Genomic DNA, 18,679 nt, shown 5'->3' on the forward strand with positions numbered 1-18,679 from the left:
AGCCTTAGAATAAAAGGGAGTCACTTTAGAACAGAGATGAGGAGAAATTTCTTCAGCCAGAGAGTGGTGGGTCTGTGGAATTCATTGCCACAGAGGGCTGTGGAGGCCGAGACGTTGAGCGTCTTCAAGACAGAAATTGATAAATTCTTGATTTCTCGAGGAATTAAGGGCTATGGGGAGAGAGCGGGTAAATGGAGTTGAAATCAACCATGATTGAATGGTGGAGTGGACTCGATGGGCCGAATGGCCTTACTTCCGCTCCTATGTCTTATGGTCTTATGGTCTTATCCCTGTGTCATTTCCATCACAGTGAGAAATAGAACAGCACGCTGTATATCCTGACTTAATGGCCAGGGGACTGGGGCTTTGGGTTGGCTTTGGTCCAACGCCGGCATCTCCACATCATGGCTTTGGGTTGCACCATAGAAAGCATTCTTTCTGGTTATATCACAGCTTGGTATGCTTCTGCTCTGTCCAAGACCACAATAAACTACAACATGTTGTGAATGTAGCCCAATCCATCACTCAAACCAGCCTTCCATCCATTGACTCTGTCTATACTTCCTGCTGCCTCGGCAAAGCAGCCAGCATAATCAAGGACCCCACGCATCCCGGACATTCTCTCTTCCACCTTCTTCCGTCAGGAAAAAGATGGAAAAGTCTGAGGTCACATACCAACTGACTCAAGAACAGCTTCTTCCCTGCTGCTGTCAGACTTTTGAGTGGATCTACTTCACATTAAGTTGATCTTTCTCTACACACGAGCTATGACTGTAACACTACATTCTGCACTCTCTCCTTTCCTTCTCTATGAATGGTATGTTTTGTCTGTATAGAGCGCAAGAATCAATAATACATGAGACAATAATAAATCAAATCAAATTATTCTCATGATCAAATATCTGGACACTTGAACATGGTGCTGGAAAATTATCACTTCCCATTTAATGGCCCAATTTCCCATTTAATTGCGAAGTGGGAGAAACTGAGAGGGATGGTATAAAGAAAAGGTTTTGCTTTCAAATAGAAGCATTTATATTTTCTGTGCTGTGGTTTTATATCCTGGAAAATATCTTTCTTTTCAGTTCAGACGAAGCCTTCAGTAAAGTAAACATGAACTACCGGACGAAGAATGGGTTATCTCTTCTTCATCTCTGCTGCATTTGTGACGGTGAGTCACCTCTGGGCTCAACTATTCTGACAGTCACCTGGTCAGCCTCCCACTCTCAACCTCCCAACCTCCACTCCTCCCTTCTCCTCTAAAACACTCCTTAAAGCTGAGCACTTTGACCAGACACATGGTCTAATATCTCCGAATGTGGCTCAGTATCAAAATTTGTCTGATAATGTTGTGGGAAAGCGTCTCAGGAGATTTTACAAGAATCATGTAATTTTACAGCACAGAGAGGGAGGCCATTCAGCCCATCATGCCTGTGCTGGCTTTTTTAAAGGGCAATTGAATTAGTCCCACTCCCACTGATCTTTCCCGACAGCCCCGCAAATCTTTCTTCTTCAATTATCTCTCCAATTCCCTTTTGAAAGTTATTATTGAATCTGCTTCCACCGCCCTTTCAGGCAGCACATTCCAGATCACAACAACTCACTGCGTCAAATAAACTCCCCTCATCTCCCCCTCTGGTTCTTTTCCCGATTCTCTTCAATCTGTGTCCCTCTGGTTACCCACCCTCCTGTCACTGCAAACACTTTCTCCTGATTTACTCCATCAAAAGGCAGCACGGTGGCACAGTGGTTAGCACTGCTGCCTCACAGCTCCAAAGACCTGGGTTTGTTTTCCAGCTTGGGTCTCTGTGTACATTCTCCCCGTGTCTGTGTGGGTTTCCTCCAGTGGCTCTGGTTTCCTCCCACAGTCCAAACATGTGTGGGATAGGTACATTGGCCATGCTAAATTGCCCCTTAGTGTCCTGGGATGCATAGGTTAGAGGGATTAGCGGGGTAAATATGTGGGGTTACGGGGATAGGGCTGAAGTGGGATTGTGGTCGGTGCAGACTCCTTGGGCTGAATGGCCTCCTTCTGCACTGTAGGGATTCTATGTTATCTAAAACTCTTCCTGATTTTGAACACCTCTATTAAATCTTCTCTTAACCTCTCTTCTCTTAAGGAGAATAATCCCAGATTCCCCAGTCTCTCCACATTCACTGAAGTCCCTCATCCCAGCTCCTATTTTTTGGATGAAATGTTAAATCAGACCCCATCTGCCCTCTTGGGTGGATGTGAAAGATCCCATTTCGAAGAAGAGGAGATCTTCCCAATGCCTCGGAGCCAGTACCGATCCCTTGACCAATAACACTAAACTAAACTGATTTTCTGATCAATATCACATTGCTGTTTATCGCATCTTGCCGTGGACAAATTGGCTGCCATATTTCCTTCATTCCTGCAGTAAATGCACTTGACAAATACTTCATTGATCCTTTTGAATGTTCTGATGTTGTGAAAGTTGATATGTAACGGCATTGTGGGTCAACCCACAGAACATGGACTGCAGCGATTCAAGAAGGCAGCTCACTACCACCTTCTCAAAGGCAACTAGGGATGGGCAATAAATGCTGGCCAGCCAGCGACGCCCGTGTCCCACAAATGAATTTTTTAAAAAGTGAAACGCAAGTTTTTCTCTTGTCGTTTTTCACTTTAATAAATCTCTTCAAGGCTCCAACATTCATCCTAAAGTATGGTGCCTAGATTTGGACACAATACTCTAGCTGGGGTCTAACCAGTGATTTATGAAGGTCAAGAATGGCAAGTTGTTTCTGAGAGTTGAACCTTTAAATTGCACATTCCCAGTGAAGGAGACTTTCAATCTCCCACCCTGGATAGGCTGATATAATGTTCTAAATTGCTTTTATTGGCCTTCCCGTTCATCCTTTCCCCCAGGCAGTTTTCCAACAGGTTGGCTTTTCATATTTATTCATTCTGGGGATGTGAGCGTCATTGCCAAGGTTCACACTTATTGCCCATCACCAGTTGCCCATGAGAAGTTTAGTAAAACTACCTTGTTGTATTTTGAGAGACATTATCTACAGACATTTAGAGACGCAAGGACTGATTAGGGACAGTCAGCATGACTTTGTGAGTGGAAAATCATGTCTCACAAATTTGATTGAGTTTTTTGAAGGGGTAACCAAGAAGGTAGATGAGGGCAGTGCAGTTGATGTTGTCTACATGGACTTTAGCAAGGCCTTTGACAAGGTACCACATGGTAGGTTGTTGCATAAGGTTAAATCTCACAGGATCCAGGATGAGGTAGCTAAATGGATACAAAATTGGCTTCTTGACAGAAGCCAGAGGATGGTTGTAGAGGGTTGTTTTTCAAACTGGAGGTCTGTGACCAGCAGTGTGCCTCAGGGATCAGTGCTGGGTCCGCTGTTATTTGTCATTTATATTAACGATTTGGATGAGAATATAGGAGGCATGGTTAGTAAGTTTGCAGATTACACCAAGATTGGTGGCATAGTGGACAGTGAGGAAAGTTATCTCCGATTGCAACGGGATCTTGACCAATTGGGCCAATGGGCTGATGAATGGCAGATGGAGTTTAATTTAGATAAGTGCGAGGTGATGCATTTTGGTAGATTGAATCAGGGCAGAACTTACTCAGTTAATGGTAGGGCGTTGGGGAGAGTTACAGAACAAAGGGATCTAGGGATACATGTTCATAACTCCTTGAAGGTGGAGTCACAGGTGGACAGAATGGTGAAGAAAACATTCGGCATGCTTGGTTTCATCGGTCAGAACATTAAATACAGGGGCTGGGACGTCTTGTTGAAGTTGTACAAGACATTGGTAAGGCCACACTTGGAATACTGCGTGCAGTTCTGGTCACCCTATTATAGAAAGGATATTATTAAACTAAAAAGAATGCAGAAAAGATTTACTAGGATGCTACCGGGACTTGATGGTTTGGGTTATAAGGAGAGGCTGAATAGACTGGGACTTTTTTCTCTGGAGCGTAGGAGGCTGAGGGGTGATCTTATAGAGGTCTATAAAATAATGAGGGGCACAGATCAACTAGATAGTCAATATCTTTTCCCAAAGGTAGGGGAGTCTAAAACTAGAGGGCATGGGTTTAGGGTGAGAGGGGAGAGATACAAAAGTGTCCACAGGGGCAATTTTTTCACACAGAGGGTGGTGAGTGTCTGGAACAAGCTGCCAGAGGTAGTAGTAGAGGCGGGTATAATTTTATCTTTTAAAAAGCATTTAGACAGTTACATGGGTAAGATGGGTATAGAGGGATATGGGCCAAGTGCGGGCAATTGGGATTAGTTTAGGGGTTTAAAAAAAAAGGGTGGCATGGACAAGTTGGGCCGAAGGGCCTGTTTCCATGGTGTAAACCTCTCTGACTCTTTTACTGTTGCAATCTGAGCAGTGAGTTATTTTTGTGGCAATTAAGTATCTTGCTTGACCCTTTCAGAGAGCAGTTAAGAGTCAAACACATTTCTGTGGCTCTGGAGTCACATGTAGGCTAGACCGGTGTAATGGTTCAGGTTAGAAACTCCAAAGTGTTTTATGAAGCCCGCCTGAATTACAAATTTTGCCTCTTGAATTTGGCTCGGATAAGCATGAGATGTTTCACTTCAGGTGTGATTCAAATGACCCTGTGGGGAGCTTTTATCAAACAAAGTTTATTTAAGAATATAATTAACATATATAGTAGGAAAAGTCGCAAGAATGTTATCAATTACAAACAAGAACCAAAACAACCAAGTATAATTCTTACTGAATATATCTCATGTGTTCCAATTAAAACTAAAATCCAATAAACAAAACACTTTTCACAGATTTATCACTGCACCGGCTAAAGCTGCCCAGGCTAAAGCTGCCCAGGCTAAAGCTGCCCAGGCTAAAGCTGCACCGGCTAAAGCTGCCCAGGCTAAAACTGCCCAGGCTAAAGCTGCCCAGGCTAAAACTGCACCGGCTAAAACTGCCCAGGCTAAAGCTGCCCAGGCTAAAACTGCCCAGGCTAAAGCTGCCCAGGCTAAAGCTGCACCGGCGAAAGCTCCACCGGCTAAAGCTGCCCAGGCTAAAACTGCACAGGCTAAAACTGCACAGGCTAAAACTGCCCAGGCTAAAACTGCACCGGCTAAAGCTGCCCAGGCTAAAACTGCACAGGCTAAAACTGCCCAGGCTAAAACTGCCCAGGCTAAAGCTGCCCAGGCTAAAACTGCCCAGGCTAAAGCTGCCCAGGCTAAAACTGCCCAGGCTAAAGCTGCCCAGGCGAAAGCTGCACCGGCTAAAGCTCCACCGGCTAAAGCTGCCCAGGCTAAAACTGCCCAGGCTAAAACTGCCCAGGCTAAAGCTGCCCAGGCTAAAACTGCACCGGCTAAAACTGCCCAGGCTAAAGCTGCACCGGCTAAAACTGCCCAGGCTAAAACTGCACCGGCGAAAGCTGCCCAGGCTAAAGCTGCACCGGCTAAAACTGCCCAGGCTAAAGCTGCACCGGCTAAAACTGCCCAGGCTAAAGCTGCACCGGCTAAAACTGCCCAGGCTAAAGCTGCACCGGCTAAAACTGCCCAGGCTAAAGCTGCACCGGCTAAAGCTGCACCGGCGAAAGCTGCACCGGCTAAAACTGCCCAGGCTAAAACTGCCCAGGCTAAAACTGCCCAGGCTAAAGCTGCACCGGCTAAAACTGCCCAGGCTAAAACTGCCCAGGCTAAAGCTGCACCGGCTAAAGCTCACATGATACTGGAATCCAACTCCCTGGGTTGGATGCTGATTTCAAATATCTTGAAAAGTCAGAGCAGCTTGTAATCTTCAAAACACTAAAATATAGATTTTTTCCTGCAGGATGGCAAACAATAAGGTGAGAGGGGCCAGGTTTAAAGGAGATGTGTGAGGCAGATTTTTTATTCAGAGAGCAGTGGGTGCCTGGAACTCGTTGCCCCGGGAAGGTAGTGGAAGCGGATACGGTAGTGACTTTTAAGGGGCGTCTTGAAAAATACATGAATAGGATGGGAATAGAGGGATGCGGTACCCGGAAGGGTCGGGGGTTTTAGTTCAGTTGGGCAGTATGGTCAGTGCAGGCTAGGAGGGCCGAAGGGCCTGTTCCTGTGCTGTAATTTCTTTTGCTCTTTGTAAGATGTGCTTTCAGCTAACTGGTAAAACTCTCAAAATAAAACAGAGAGAGACACTTCTTTCAGCAATGCTTCTAACACTGCAGCCAAAACGAAACTAAAAACAATCCTTGTTACATGACCGGCACACAGTTCTTTTTCTATATCTCCTCCCAACAATGACATCACCTAAGGTTGTGAGCTGCAGAGATCATGATTTTAAAAAAAATCTCTTAAAGGGACACTAATGTCCCACCGGGTAAGAATGGCAGCTTTTCTTCCTTTCTTGACATAATGAACCAGATAATTCTTAAGACAATTCAATGGCTTTAAACTTTCTTAGATTAGCTTTTAATTCTCATAGAATCATAGAATCTCTACAGTGCAGAAGGAGGCTATTCGATCCATCAAACCTGCATCGACAACAATCCCACCCAGGCTCCATCCCTGTAACCTGACGTATTTACCCTGCTAAGCCCCCTGACACAAAGGGATAATTTAACATGGCCAATCCACCTAACCTGCACATCTTTACATCTTTGGAGTGTGGGAGGAAACCGGAGCACACCGGGAGAATTTGCAAACTCCACACAGTGACCTGAGGCCGGAATTGAACCCTGATACTGTCAGGCAGCAGTGCGAACCACTGCGCCACCCATTCCAGATTTATTTAATTAGCTGAATTCATGTGGCATTTATCGTCTTTGACTCATGCCTCAGGGTGATTATTCCAGCCTTCTGTAACTTTACAGCTGTACTCAGTATTTCAACACGAAATATTGTTTCTTGAAAGGTACCAAGTCCCATGTCAGGACCCTGATGCTGAAAGGTCTTCGCCCTTCCAGGCTGACAAGGAACGGATTCACGGCACTACATCTGGCTGCTTTCAAGGTGAGTGCAGGAACTAGAGAAATATCCATTCCGGTGAGATGTAATTGGATTCTCTCTGCTTGTGACATGTAAATATGCAGCAGGAGAATGAGGCCATTCAGCCCCTCAAACAAGTTCCACAATTTGATTAGATTATGGCTGATCTGTATCTTAGTTTTATCTACTCACCTTAACCTCCTTACTGAACAAAAATCTATCAATCTCACAATTGAAATTTTCAATTGACCCCAGCCTTTTTGGGGAAGAGAGTTCCAGGTTAGGTGAGAATGGCTGCCCTTGACATCGAGGCAGCATTTGACAAGTGTGGCATCAAGGAACCCAGCAAAACTGGAGTCAATGGGAATCAGGGAAACCTCTCCACTTGTTGGAGCATGTCAGAGGCCGGGAATTCTGTGGCGAGTAACTCAGCTCCTGACTCCCCAGAGCTGTTCACCATCTCCAAGGCAGAAGTCAGGAGTGTGATGGAATACTCTCCAGTAGCCTAGATGAGTGCAGCCCAACAACACTCAAGAAACTTGACACTATCCAAGACAAACATTCATTCCCTCCACCACCAATGAATAGTAACAGCCTTGTTTTAGACTCCAACACCAGAGGGACTAGCTTCACCAGGCTGGATTTTCTGGCCAAGAAGGCCCCAAAACTGAAAAATCCCACCCGAGGTCAACAGACCTCTGCATGGTCGGATGTTCCGCCCGCTACAATTCCCGTGGCGGGCAAGAAGGGAAAATTCTGCCCAAAGTGTTGAAATTATTTGAAGCCAATATTAGTGGAGTAACATTTACTATATGTGTGAGACAGACTCTTTGAACAATCGGATGGATACATATAAGATGCTGTTTAATAATCTGAGCTCAGATCACAGATTTAAACAGTCAAAACTACATCCCCTCTGAGTAAAAAGGAAGACCATTGCAGGGTTATGGACTGAAGGCCACAGAATGGAACTAGGTGAGTTGCTAACCTGGAGAGCTGGAACAGATGGACCAAATGGCCTCCTTCTGCACCTGAACAAATCTGTGATTCAGTGATAAGTGAAATTAGATGGATTCTGTGGGTGAATGGAGGGATTTGGAGTGACGGGAATGCAGACAGCTCTTGCGGCTGAAAGAGACTCTGAGTTTGAGGTTTTATTGCAGGAAGTGTTGAATAATTAAGGTGCAGCGGCGCTGTGGTTTTGTGCTGATCTAGAGGAGGGAGGCTTGCTCCTGCCTCAGCAAAGCTAACATCACTCCGAGACACTCCATGGTTCTGATTTGGTTCTTGCTGAGAGTCTGTTAAAGTAAAAATAAACCAATTGTTTGTTGGTCTGCAGGACAGCGCAGAGCTGGTCACTGCCTTACTCCATGGAGGAGCTGACATTCAGCAGGTTGGCTATGGAGCCCTGACCGCTCTTCATATTGCCACCATTGCTGCAAACAATGAGGTAAGGATTCACTCTCGAAACAACAATCGCAACCTGCATTTATATTGCACCTTTAACATTGTAAAATCAGCAGTTATGTCATCAGCTGCCTGACCCTTACGTTATGCAATTCCTGCCCTTAACTACCCCCTCCCCCCTCTCTCTCCTCCTCTCTCTCTCTCCCTCCCTCCCTCTCTCTCCCCCCTCTCTGTCTCTCTCTCTCTCTCCCTCACTCTCTCCCTCCCTCCCTCTCTTTCTCTCTCCTACCCTTTCTCCCCCCTCTCTCTCTCTCGCTCCCTCTCTCTCTTTCTCCCTCTCTTTCCCTCCCCCTCTCTCTCTCTCCTCTCTGTCTCTCTCTCTGTCTCTCTCGCTCCCTCTCTCCCTCCCCCCCTCTCCCTCCCCCCTCTCTCCCTCCCCCCCTCTCTCCCTCCCCCCCTCTCTCTCTCTCCCCTCCCTCTCTCTCCCCCTCCTCCTCCCCTCTCTCTCTCTCTCTCTCCTTGTCTCCCTCGCCACTCGCCTCTCTCTCTCTCTCGCTCCCCCTCTCTCTTTCCCTCCCTCTCTCTCTCTCCTTTATGATGCTCCTTAACCAAGTTTTTGGTCACCAGTCCCTGAAATCACCTTTTGTAGCTCCGTGTCAAATGTTGTTAGATAGTTACTCCTGTGAAATATCTGGGACATTTAGTTGATGATGTATAAATGTAAGTTGTTAAATGTCTTATCTGGCAGTTTGTGTGTGTTTGAGGGAGTAGCCAAGACTTTAAATGTGCTCCCCTGGTGGCTTAGACAATTGTGACAATCAGTAACGGTGTTCATGATATGATTGGCTTGTTGTAAAAACCCATCTGGTTTAGGGAAGGAAATCTACTGTCCTTACCCGGTGTGGACTACAAGTAACTCCTAATCAACAGGAATGCAGTTAATGACTTACCTGCCCTCTGCAATGGCCTAGCAAGACATTCAGTCGCATTTAAGAGGATTGCTTTTTTAAAAAGTTATGCTTTAATGGGATGTGCTTGTCCCTGCCAAGGCCATTGTTGTTTTGGCCCATCACTAATTGCCCTTGAACTTAGTAGCTTCTGAGGCCAATTCAGAGGGAAGTTAAGAGTCAACCATATTGCTGTCACATGTTGGCCGGACTGGGTAAGGACAGCAGATTCCCTCCCCTTAAGGCTCGCACAGTAGATGTTAGCCTTTGCCAGCGATGCCCACATCCAATGAATAAATAAGAAAAAACAACATGCCCTAAACTCCTTGTAGAGGTTTTTTTTCAGAGGCTCAGCATTGAGATTAACTTTAGCTAACATAAAGACTTGTGACTACAGTATCCTGGTGAAAGACGTTCTTTATTGACCAACGTACGCTAGGAGAGAATGATTGGGTGGTCCAACACTTCTCTGCAGTTACATCACAGTGGCAACACAATTATACATCTTCCAAAAGACATTTTGCCCACCCTCTGGCTCATCCCAGTCGGAAATTAACCAATCATTGCTAGTGCAGGTCAATCATCGTTAGTAAATGTCATATACCTTTTGATTTGATTTGATTTATTATTGTCACATGCATTAGTATACAGTGAAAAGTACTGAGGGAGTGTCGCACTGTCAGAGGGTCAGTGCTGAGGGAGCGCTATACAGACAAAGCATACCGTTCATAGAGAAGGAAAGGAGAGAGTGCAGAATGTAGTGTTACAGTCATAGCTAGGGTGTAGAGAAAGATCAACTTAATGCAAGGTAAGTCCATTCAAAAGTCTGACAGCAGCAGGGAAGAAGCTGTTCTTGAGTCGGTTAGTATGTGACCTCAGACTTTTGTATCTTTTTCCTGATGGAAGAAGGTGGAAGAGAGAATGTCTGGGGTGCGTGGGGTCCTTAATTATGCTGGCTGCTTTGCCGAGGCAACGGGAAGTGTAGACAGAGTCAATGGATGGGAGGCTGGTTTGAGTGATGGATTGGGCTACATTCATGACTTTTTTTAGTTCCTTGTGGTTTCCTTGTGGCCATACCAAGCTGTGATACAACTTGACCAGTTACAGATATTCTCTGACAGCACGGGAACAACAAGTTCTAGTAGTTTCTGCCTGACTTTCCCATGGCCACCTGTTGCCTGTTCCAGCCTCTCTTATCTGGTTAAAGGCTTTGTCAATTCATTAGGCCATCTGAGTTCGCTAGCTTTGCTCTTGGCTTATGAATTTTCTGTTCATAAGGAATGTCTAGGGTCCGTGCCGATAAGAACTATGCTTCTGTGAGTGTATTGTTCTCAAGAATGTGGTTCGTTTTACTGGACTATTTTCCGCAGATGCCTTAGAACTCTGTGCCATTAGCCAAGCTGTAACACACTTTTCAGAAATACATGTTTAAATTCTTTAATTGTGGTTATTTCAATGCAGAAAGTATCTCTACAAAATATATGGATAAGGCAGTCTGTGATTCTAATCCTTAGTCCCAGAGTATTTCAAATTCCTCTAACACTCCCCTAGCAGCTTTTCAAAGTTAAATTCCTATTGTGAATTATCCTTCAAACAAGAGAACTCAGGGATAGTGTTAAAGCCAAAGAGGAGGGGTATAAATTGGCCAGAAAAAGCAGCAAACCCAAGGACTGGGAGAAATTTAAAATCCAGCAGAGACGGACAAAGGGTTTAATTCGTAAGGGGAAAATAAAATACCAGAGTAAGCTTGCAGAAAACATCAAAACTGACTGCAAAACCTTCCATCGACATGTGAAGGGAAAAAGATTGGTGAAGACAAACATAGGTCCCTTACAGTTAGAATCAGGTGAATTCATAATGGGCAACAGACAGACCTTCCAGAAATACTAGGGGACAGAGGGACTAGCATGAGGAGGAACTAAAAGGAATCCTTATCAGTCAGAAAATTGTATTGGGGAAATTGCTAGGATTAAAACCCGATAAGTGCCCAGGGCCTGATGCTCTGTATCCCAGAGTATTCAAGGAAGTGGCCCTAGAAATAGTGGATGCATTGGTGATCAGTTTCCAGCATTCTATAGACTCTGGAAGAGCTCCAGTAGATTGGAGGGTAGCTAATGTAACCCCACTTTTTAAAAAAGGAGGGAGAGAAAAACAGGGAATTATAGACCTGTTAGCCTGACATCGGTGGGGAAAATGCTGGAGTCAATTATCAAGGATGTAATAACTGAGCATTTAGAAAGAAGTTACAGGATCGGTCCAAGTCAGCATGGATTCACTAAAGGGAAATCGTGCTTGACAAATCTTCTGGAATTTTTTGAGGATGTGACCAGTAGAGTGGACAAGGGTGAACCAATGGATGTTGTACATCTGGACTTTCAAAAGGCTTTTGACAAGGTCCCACACAAAAGATTAGTGAGCAAAATTAAAACTCATGGTATTGGGGGTAATGTATTGACATGGATAGAAAACTGGTTGACAGACAGGAAGCAGAGACTGGGAATGAACGGGCCCTTTACAGAGTGGCAGGCAGTGACGAGTGGGGTATCGCAGGGTTCAGTGTGGGGATCCCAGCTATTAACAATATACATTAATGATTTGGATGAAGGAATTGAATGCTAAATCTCCAAACTTGCAGACAACACTAAGCTTGGTGGCAGAGTGTGCTGTGAGGAGGATGTTAAGAGGCTGCAGGGTAACTTGGACAGGCTGGCTAAGTGGATAAATACTTGGCAAATGCAATATAATGTGGATAAATGTGAGGTTATCCACTTTGGTGGCAAAAACAGGAAGGAATATTATTATCTAAATGGTGGCTGTTTAGGAAAAGGGGAAGTGCAACGTGACCTGGGTGTCATGGTGGAACAGAAGGTTGGCATGCAGGTACAGCAGGCGGTGAGGAAAGCTAATGGCATGCTGGCCTTCACAGCAAGAGGATTTGAGTATAGGAGTAAGGATGTCTTGCTGCAGTTATACAGGGCCTTGGTCAGGCCACACCTTGAGTATTGTGTGCAGTTTTGGTCTCCTAGTCTGAGGAAGGACATTCTTGCTATTGAGAGAGTCCAGTGAAGGTTCACCAGACTGATTCCTGGAATGGCAGGACTGACATATGAAGAGAGATTGGATCGACTGGGCTTGCACTCACTGCAATTTAGAAACATAAAATCCTGATGGGACTGGACAGGCTGGATGTGGGAAGAATGTTCCCGATGTTGGGGAAGTGCAGAACTAGGGGTCACAGTCTAAGAATGCGGGGTAAGCCATTCAGGATTGAGATGAGGAAGAACTTCTTCACTCAGAGAGTTGTGAACCTGTGGAATTCTCTCCCACAGAAAGCTGTTGGGGCCAGTTGGTTAGATATGTTCAAGAGGGAGCTGGACGTGGCCCTTGTGGTGAAAGGGATCAAGGGGTCTGGAGAGAAAGCGGGAGTGGGATACTGAAAGTACATGATCAACCATGGTTATACTGAATGGTGGTACAGGCTCGAAGGGCCGATTGGCCTCCTCCTGCTCCTATTTCTATGTTTTCTATGTTTCTAATCTCCTCTGGTTATTCTCCACAGACAGTTGACATTCTATTGCAACATGGAGCCTTTGTTAACATGCAGGATGCTGTCTTCTTCACACCTTTACACATTGCCGCTTATTATGGTCATGAACAGGTAACAGAGTAACTGAGCGTGAGAGCAGATAGTTTATTAGATCGTCTCTAAAAGATGAATGCAGAATGCTGAAATGAAGCAAAATTATACTTGGTCACACTTACAGACTTGTATCATTGTTATTTTAACATGTATTGAACCTTGGTTAGCTCACACTTGGATCTCTGTGCACAATTCTGGTCTCCATCTTATTGATGTGATGGGCTGAAGGGCCTCTTTCTGTGCTGTGTTGTTCTATTATTAAAAATGCTACAGAGGCACTGGTGAATGTGCACAAGGATGGTGCCAGGAGGATTGATTATAACCATCAGGAAAAATGAAAGCTGAGGTTCTTTTTCTTGGAAAAGCCAAGGAGCAATTTAAAATTTCAAAAGGGTTTGAAGGGTCAACGTAGACAGGATATTTCCACTTCTGTGGAAGACTTACGGGTTAGAAATATAAGATATCACCGATAAATATGTTGATAAATTCAGGACAAATGTCTTTATCCACAGAGTGGGAAGAATGTGGGACTCGCTCCCACCGGGAGTGGGGAGAATGTGGGACTCACTCCCACAGGGAGTGGGGAGAATGTGGGACTCACTCCCACAGGGAGTGGGGAGAATGTGGGACTGGCTCCCACAAGGATTGGGAAGAATGTGGGACTCACTCCCACAGGGAGTGAGAAGAATAGAACATAAGAACTAGGAGCAGGAGTAGGCCATCTGGTCCCTCGAGCCTGCTCCGCCATTCAGCTCCACTTACCCGCCCGCCCACCATAACCCTTAATTCCTTTACTGTTCAAAAATGTATCTATCCTTGCCTTAAAAACATTCAATGAGGTAGCCTCAACTGCTTCACTGGGCAGGGAATTCCACAGATTCACAACCCTTTGTGTGAAGAAGTTCCTCCTCAACTCAATCTGAAATCTGCTTCCCCTTATTTTGAGGCCATGCCCCCTAGTTCTTGTTTCACCTGCCAGTGGAAACAAATTCCCTGCTTCTATCTTATCTATTCCCTTCATAATCTTATTTGTTTCGATAAGATCTCCCCTCATTCTTCTGAATTCCAATGAGTATAGCCCCAGTCTACTCAGTCTCCCCTCATAAGCCAACCCTCTCAACTCCAGGATCAACCTAGTGAATCTCCTCTGCACCCCCTCCAGTGCCAGTATATCCTTTCTCAAGTAAGGAGACCAAAACTGTACACAGTACTCCAGGTGTGGCCTCACCAGCACCTTATACAGCTGCAACATAATCTCGCTGTTTTTAAACTCCATCCCTCTAGCAATGAAGGACAAAATTCCATTTGCCTTCTTAATTACCTGCTGGACCTGCAAACCAACTCCTTGAGATTCCTGCACAAGGACACCCAGGTCCCTCTGCACAGCAGCATGCTGCAATTTTTTACCATTTAAATAATAGTCCATTTTGCTGTTATTCCTATCAAAATGGATGACCTCACATTTACCAACATTGTACTCCATCTGCCAGACACTCGCCCACTCACTTAGACTGTCTATATCACTTTGCAGACTTTCAGAGTCCTCTGCACACTTTGCTCTGCCACCCATCTTAGTGTCATCTGCGAATTTTGACACACTATACTTGGTCCCCAACTCCAAATCATCTATGTAAATCGTAAACAATTGCGGTCCCAACACTGATCCCTGAGGCACACCACAAGTCACTGATCGCCAACCAGAAAAACACCCATTTACCCCCACTCTTTGCTTTCTGTTAGTTAACCAATCCTCTATCCATGCTAATACACGGCTCTTAAACTCCAACCCCCTGTTCATAAAAGCTAACACACTATAGGCCTTCTTCACAGGTAACATTGTGCACCTTTATCTTATGTAGCAGTCTTTGGTGCGGCACCTTGTTAAATGCCTTCTGGAAATCCAGATACACCACATCCACAGGTTCCCCATTGTCCACTGCATATGGAATGTTCTCAAAGAATTCCACCAAATTAGTCAAACATGACCTGCCCTTCATGAACCCATGCTGCGTCTTACCAATCGGACAATTTATATCCAGATGTCTCGCTATTTCTTCCTTGATGATAGATTCAAGCAATTTCCCTACTACAGAAGTTAAGCTAACCGGCCTATAGTTACCCGCTTTTTGTCTACCTCCTTTTTAAACAGTGGCGTCACATTTGCTGTTTTCCAATCTGCGGAAACCACCCCAGTGTCCAGCGAATTTTGGTAAATTATCACTAGTGCATTTGCTATTTCTCCCGCCATCTCTTTTAGTTCCCTGGGATGCATTCCATCAGGACCAGGAGACTTGTCTACCTTTAGCCCCATTAACTTGCCCCACACTACCTCTTTCGTGATAATGATAGTTTCTAGGTTCTCACCTGCCATAGCCTTCCTGTCATCAATTTTTGGCATGTTATTTGTGTCTTCCCCTGTGAAGACCGACACAAAATACCTGTTCAATGCCTCAGCCTTTTTCTCATTTCCAGTTATTACATCCCCCTTCTCATCCTCTAAAGGACCAAAGTTTACTTTAGCCACTCTTTTTCATTTTATATATTTGTAGAAACTTTTGCTATCTGTTTTTATATTCTGAGCTAGTTTACTCTCATAATCCATCTTACCTTTCTTTATAGCTTTTTTCATGGCTTTCTGCTGATCTTTAAAGATTTCCCAATCCTCTAGGTTCCCACTAATCTTTGCCACTTTGTATGCATTTTCTTTCAATTTGATCCCCTCCTTTATTTCCTGAGATATCCGTGGCTGATTATCTCTTTTTCTACAGTCTTTCCTTATCACTGGTATATAAGTTTGCTGAGCACTGTGAAAGATCGCTTTGACGGTCCTCCACTGTTCCTCAATTGTCCCATCATAAAGTGTTTGCTCCCAGTCTACCTTAGCCAACTCTTCCCTCATCCCTTTATAGTCTCCTTTCTTTAAACACAAGACACTGGAATTGGATTTTACCTTCTCACGCGCCATCTGTATTTTAAATTCAACCATACTGTGATTGCTTCTTCCAAGAGGATCCCTAACTGCAAGATCATTAGTTATTCCCGTCTCATTACGCAGGACCAGATCTAGGATAGCTCGCTCCCTTGTCGGTTCCATTACATACTGTTCAAGGAAGCTATCGTGGATACATTCTATGAACTCCTCCTCAAGGCTGCCTTGACCGACCTGGTTTGACCAATTGAAATGTAGATTAAAATCCCCCATGTTAATTGCTGTACCATTTTTACATGCATCAGTTATTTCTTTGTTTATTTCTCGCCCCACCATGATGTCATTATTTGGTGGCCTATAGACTACGCCTATCAGTGAATTTTTCTCTTTACTATTTCTAATTTCCACCCAAATGGATTCAACCTTTTTTTCCATTGAACCGATATCATCTCTCACTACTGCCCTGATATCATCCTTAAATGATGTGGAGATGCCGGCGTTGGACTGGGGTAAACACAGTAAGAAGTTTAACAACACCAGGTTAAAGTCCAACAGGTTTATTTGGTAGCAAAAGCCACACAAGCTTTCGAGGCTCTCCTGTTTTCCTGTCTCCAATCATCCTTAAATATCAGAGCTACACCACCTCCCTTACCTTCCTGTCGGGTCCTTCCGAACAGTTTGATACCCCTGGATATTCAACTCCCAGTCGTGACCATCCTGCAACCATGTCTCTGTAATGGCCACCAAATCATACTCGTTCACAATGATTTGTGCCGTCAACTCATTTCCCTTGTTTCGAATACTACGAGCATTCAGATAAAGTGCCCTTATGCTGGTTTTTGTACCTTCTTTTTGAATTCTAACACTTCCATTAATAACCTCTCATGAGTTCTCCTTCCGTTTAACTTTTTTCCTGATTTTTGATGTTGTTGGAACATTCTCCCCACATTTTGTTCTTGCTCCCTCCTTCTCGGACTCCTTACGTAGGTTCCCATCCCCCTGGCATATTAGTTTAAACCCTCCCCAACCGCTCTAGCAAACACTCCCCCAGGACATCAGTCCCAGTCCTGCCCAGGTGTAACCCGTCCAATTTGTACAGGTCCCACCTCCCCCAGAACTGGTCCCAATGCCCCAGGAATCTGAAACCCTCCCCCTGAGCACCATCTCTTCAGCCACGTATTTATCTGATATATTCTCTCATTTCTACTCTGACTAGCACGTGGCACTGATAGTAATCCTGAGATCACTACCTTTGAGGTCCAATTTCTTAACTTTCTTCCTAGTTCCCTGTATTCTGCTTTGAGGACCTCATCCCTTTTTTTAACCTATGTTGTTTGTACCGATGTGAACCATGACCACTGGCTGTTCGCCCTTCCCCTTCAGAATGTCCTGCAGCTGCTCCGAGATATCCTTGACCCGAGCACCAGGGAGGCAACATACCATCCTGGAGTCTCGTTTGCAGCCACAGAAACGCCTGTCTATTCCCCTTACAATTGAATCCCCTATAACTATTGCACTGACACACTTTTTACCCCTCCCCTCTGCAACAGAACCAACCGTGGTGCAACGAGTTTGGCTGCTGCTGCTTTCCCCAGAGAGGTCATTCCCCTCAACAGTATCCAAAGCGGTATATCTGTTTTGCAGGGGAATGGTCACGGGAGATTCCTGCACTACCTGCCTATCTCTCTTGCTCTGTCTGGTGATCACCCATTCTCTTCCTGCCTGTGGAGTCTGAGCCTGCGGCGTGACCACCTCTCGATACGTGCTGTCCACGATACTCTCTGACTCGCGGATGCTCCATAGTGTCTCCAGTCGCCGCTCCAGCTCTGAAACTCAAGCTTCCAGGAGCTGTAGCTGGAGACACAGAATGTGGGACTCACTCCCACAGGGAGTGGGGAGAATGTGGGACTTGCTCCCACAGGGATTGGGGAGAATGTGGGACTTGCTCCCACAGGGAGTGGGGAGAATGTGGGACTCGCTCCCACAGGGAGTGGGGAGAATGTGGGACTCACTCCCACAGAGAGTGGGGAGAATGTGGGACTCGCTCTCACAGAGAGTGGTTGAGGTGAATAGTATTGATACATTTAAGGGAAAGCTGGATAAACTCATGAGGGAGAAAGGAATAAAGCGCATGATGATAAGAGGGAAGGAGGAGGCTTGTGTGGAACAGAAACACTGTCATGGACTGGGTGGGCCAAATGGCCTGTTTCTGTGCTGGAAATTGTATGGATATCAAGAGGAAATTGGAGAAACCACAAAAGGGGAACGATTTACAGTGTTTTGGTGAAAGGGTTAGGGTGTGGGACTGACTAAGTTGCTCTGGTTTTGCACGGTAACTCATCTCCGATTCTCTGATTCTATGTAACAGACTCTGTGCTGGGGCTGCTCTTGTTTTCTTCAGGTAACCAAGCTGCTCCTCAGGTTTGGGGCTGATGCCAATGTCAGTGGGGAGGTAGGAGACAGACCGCTGCATCTGGCTTGTGCCAAAGGGTTTCCGAACATCGTCAAACTCCTGCTGACTGAAGCCTGCAAGACAGATGGTGAGACAACACAGACAGGCTCTCGAACAAATATCTCCAGCCTTATCTTACACGACCATTTAGATAGATTGAGAATGATAGATTTTTGGGTGCTAGAACTTTATAAGAACATAGAACATAGAACATAGAACAGTACAGCACAGAACAGGCCCTTTGGCCCACGATGTTGTGCCAAGCTTTATCTGAAACCAAGATCAAGCTATCCCACTCCCTATCATCCTGGTGTGCTCCATGTGCCTATCCAATAACCGCTTAAATGTTCCTAAAGTGTCTGACTCCA

At 45.2% G+C, this 18,679-nt stretch overlaps 1 protein-coding gene across 1 annotated transcript in view; it reads left to right on the forward strand.

The window, feature by feature from the left end:
* The window catches only part of tnni3k (TNNI3 interacting kinase), a 97,387-nt gene that overhangs the window by 9,465 nt on the left and 69,243 nt on the right, over positions 1-18,679 (forward strand). The window contains exons 3-7 of the mRNA XM_078219035.1: positions 1,086-1,171; positions 6,863-6,960; positions 8,276-8,386; positions 12,850-12,948; positions 18,261-18,399. Of these exons, the coding sequence (XP_078075161.1) occupies positions 1,086-1,171; positions 6,863-6,960; positions 8,276-8,386; positions 12,850-12,948; positions 18,261-18,399 (533 nt within the window). The remainder of the gene's footprint in view (positions 1-1,085; positions 1,172-6,862; positions 6,961-8,275; positions 8,387-12,849; positions 12,949-18,260; positions 18,400-18,679) is intronic.

Source organism: Mustelus asterias, chromosome 8 (genome assembly GCF_964213995.1).
Source record: "Mustelus asterias chromosome 8, sMusAst1.hap1.1, whole genome shotgun sequence".
NCBI classification, from domain to species: Eukaryota; Metazoa; Chordata; class Chondrichthyes; order Carcharhiniformes; family Triakidae; genus Mustelus; species Mustelus asterias.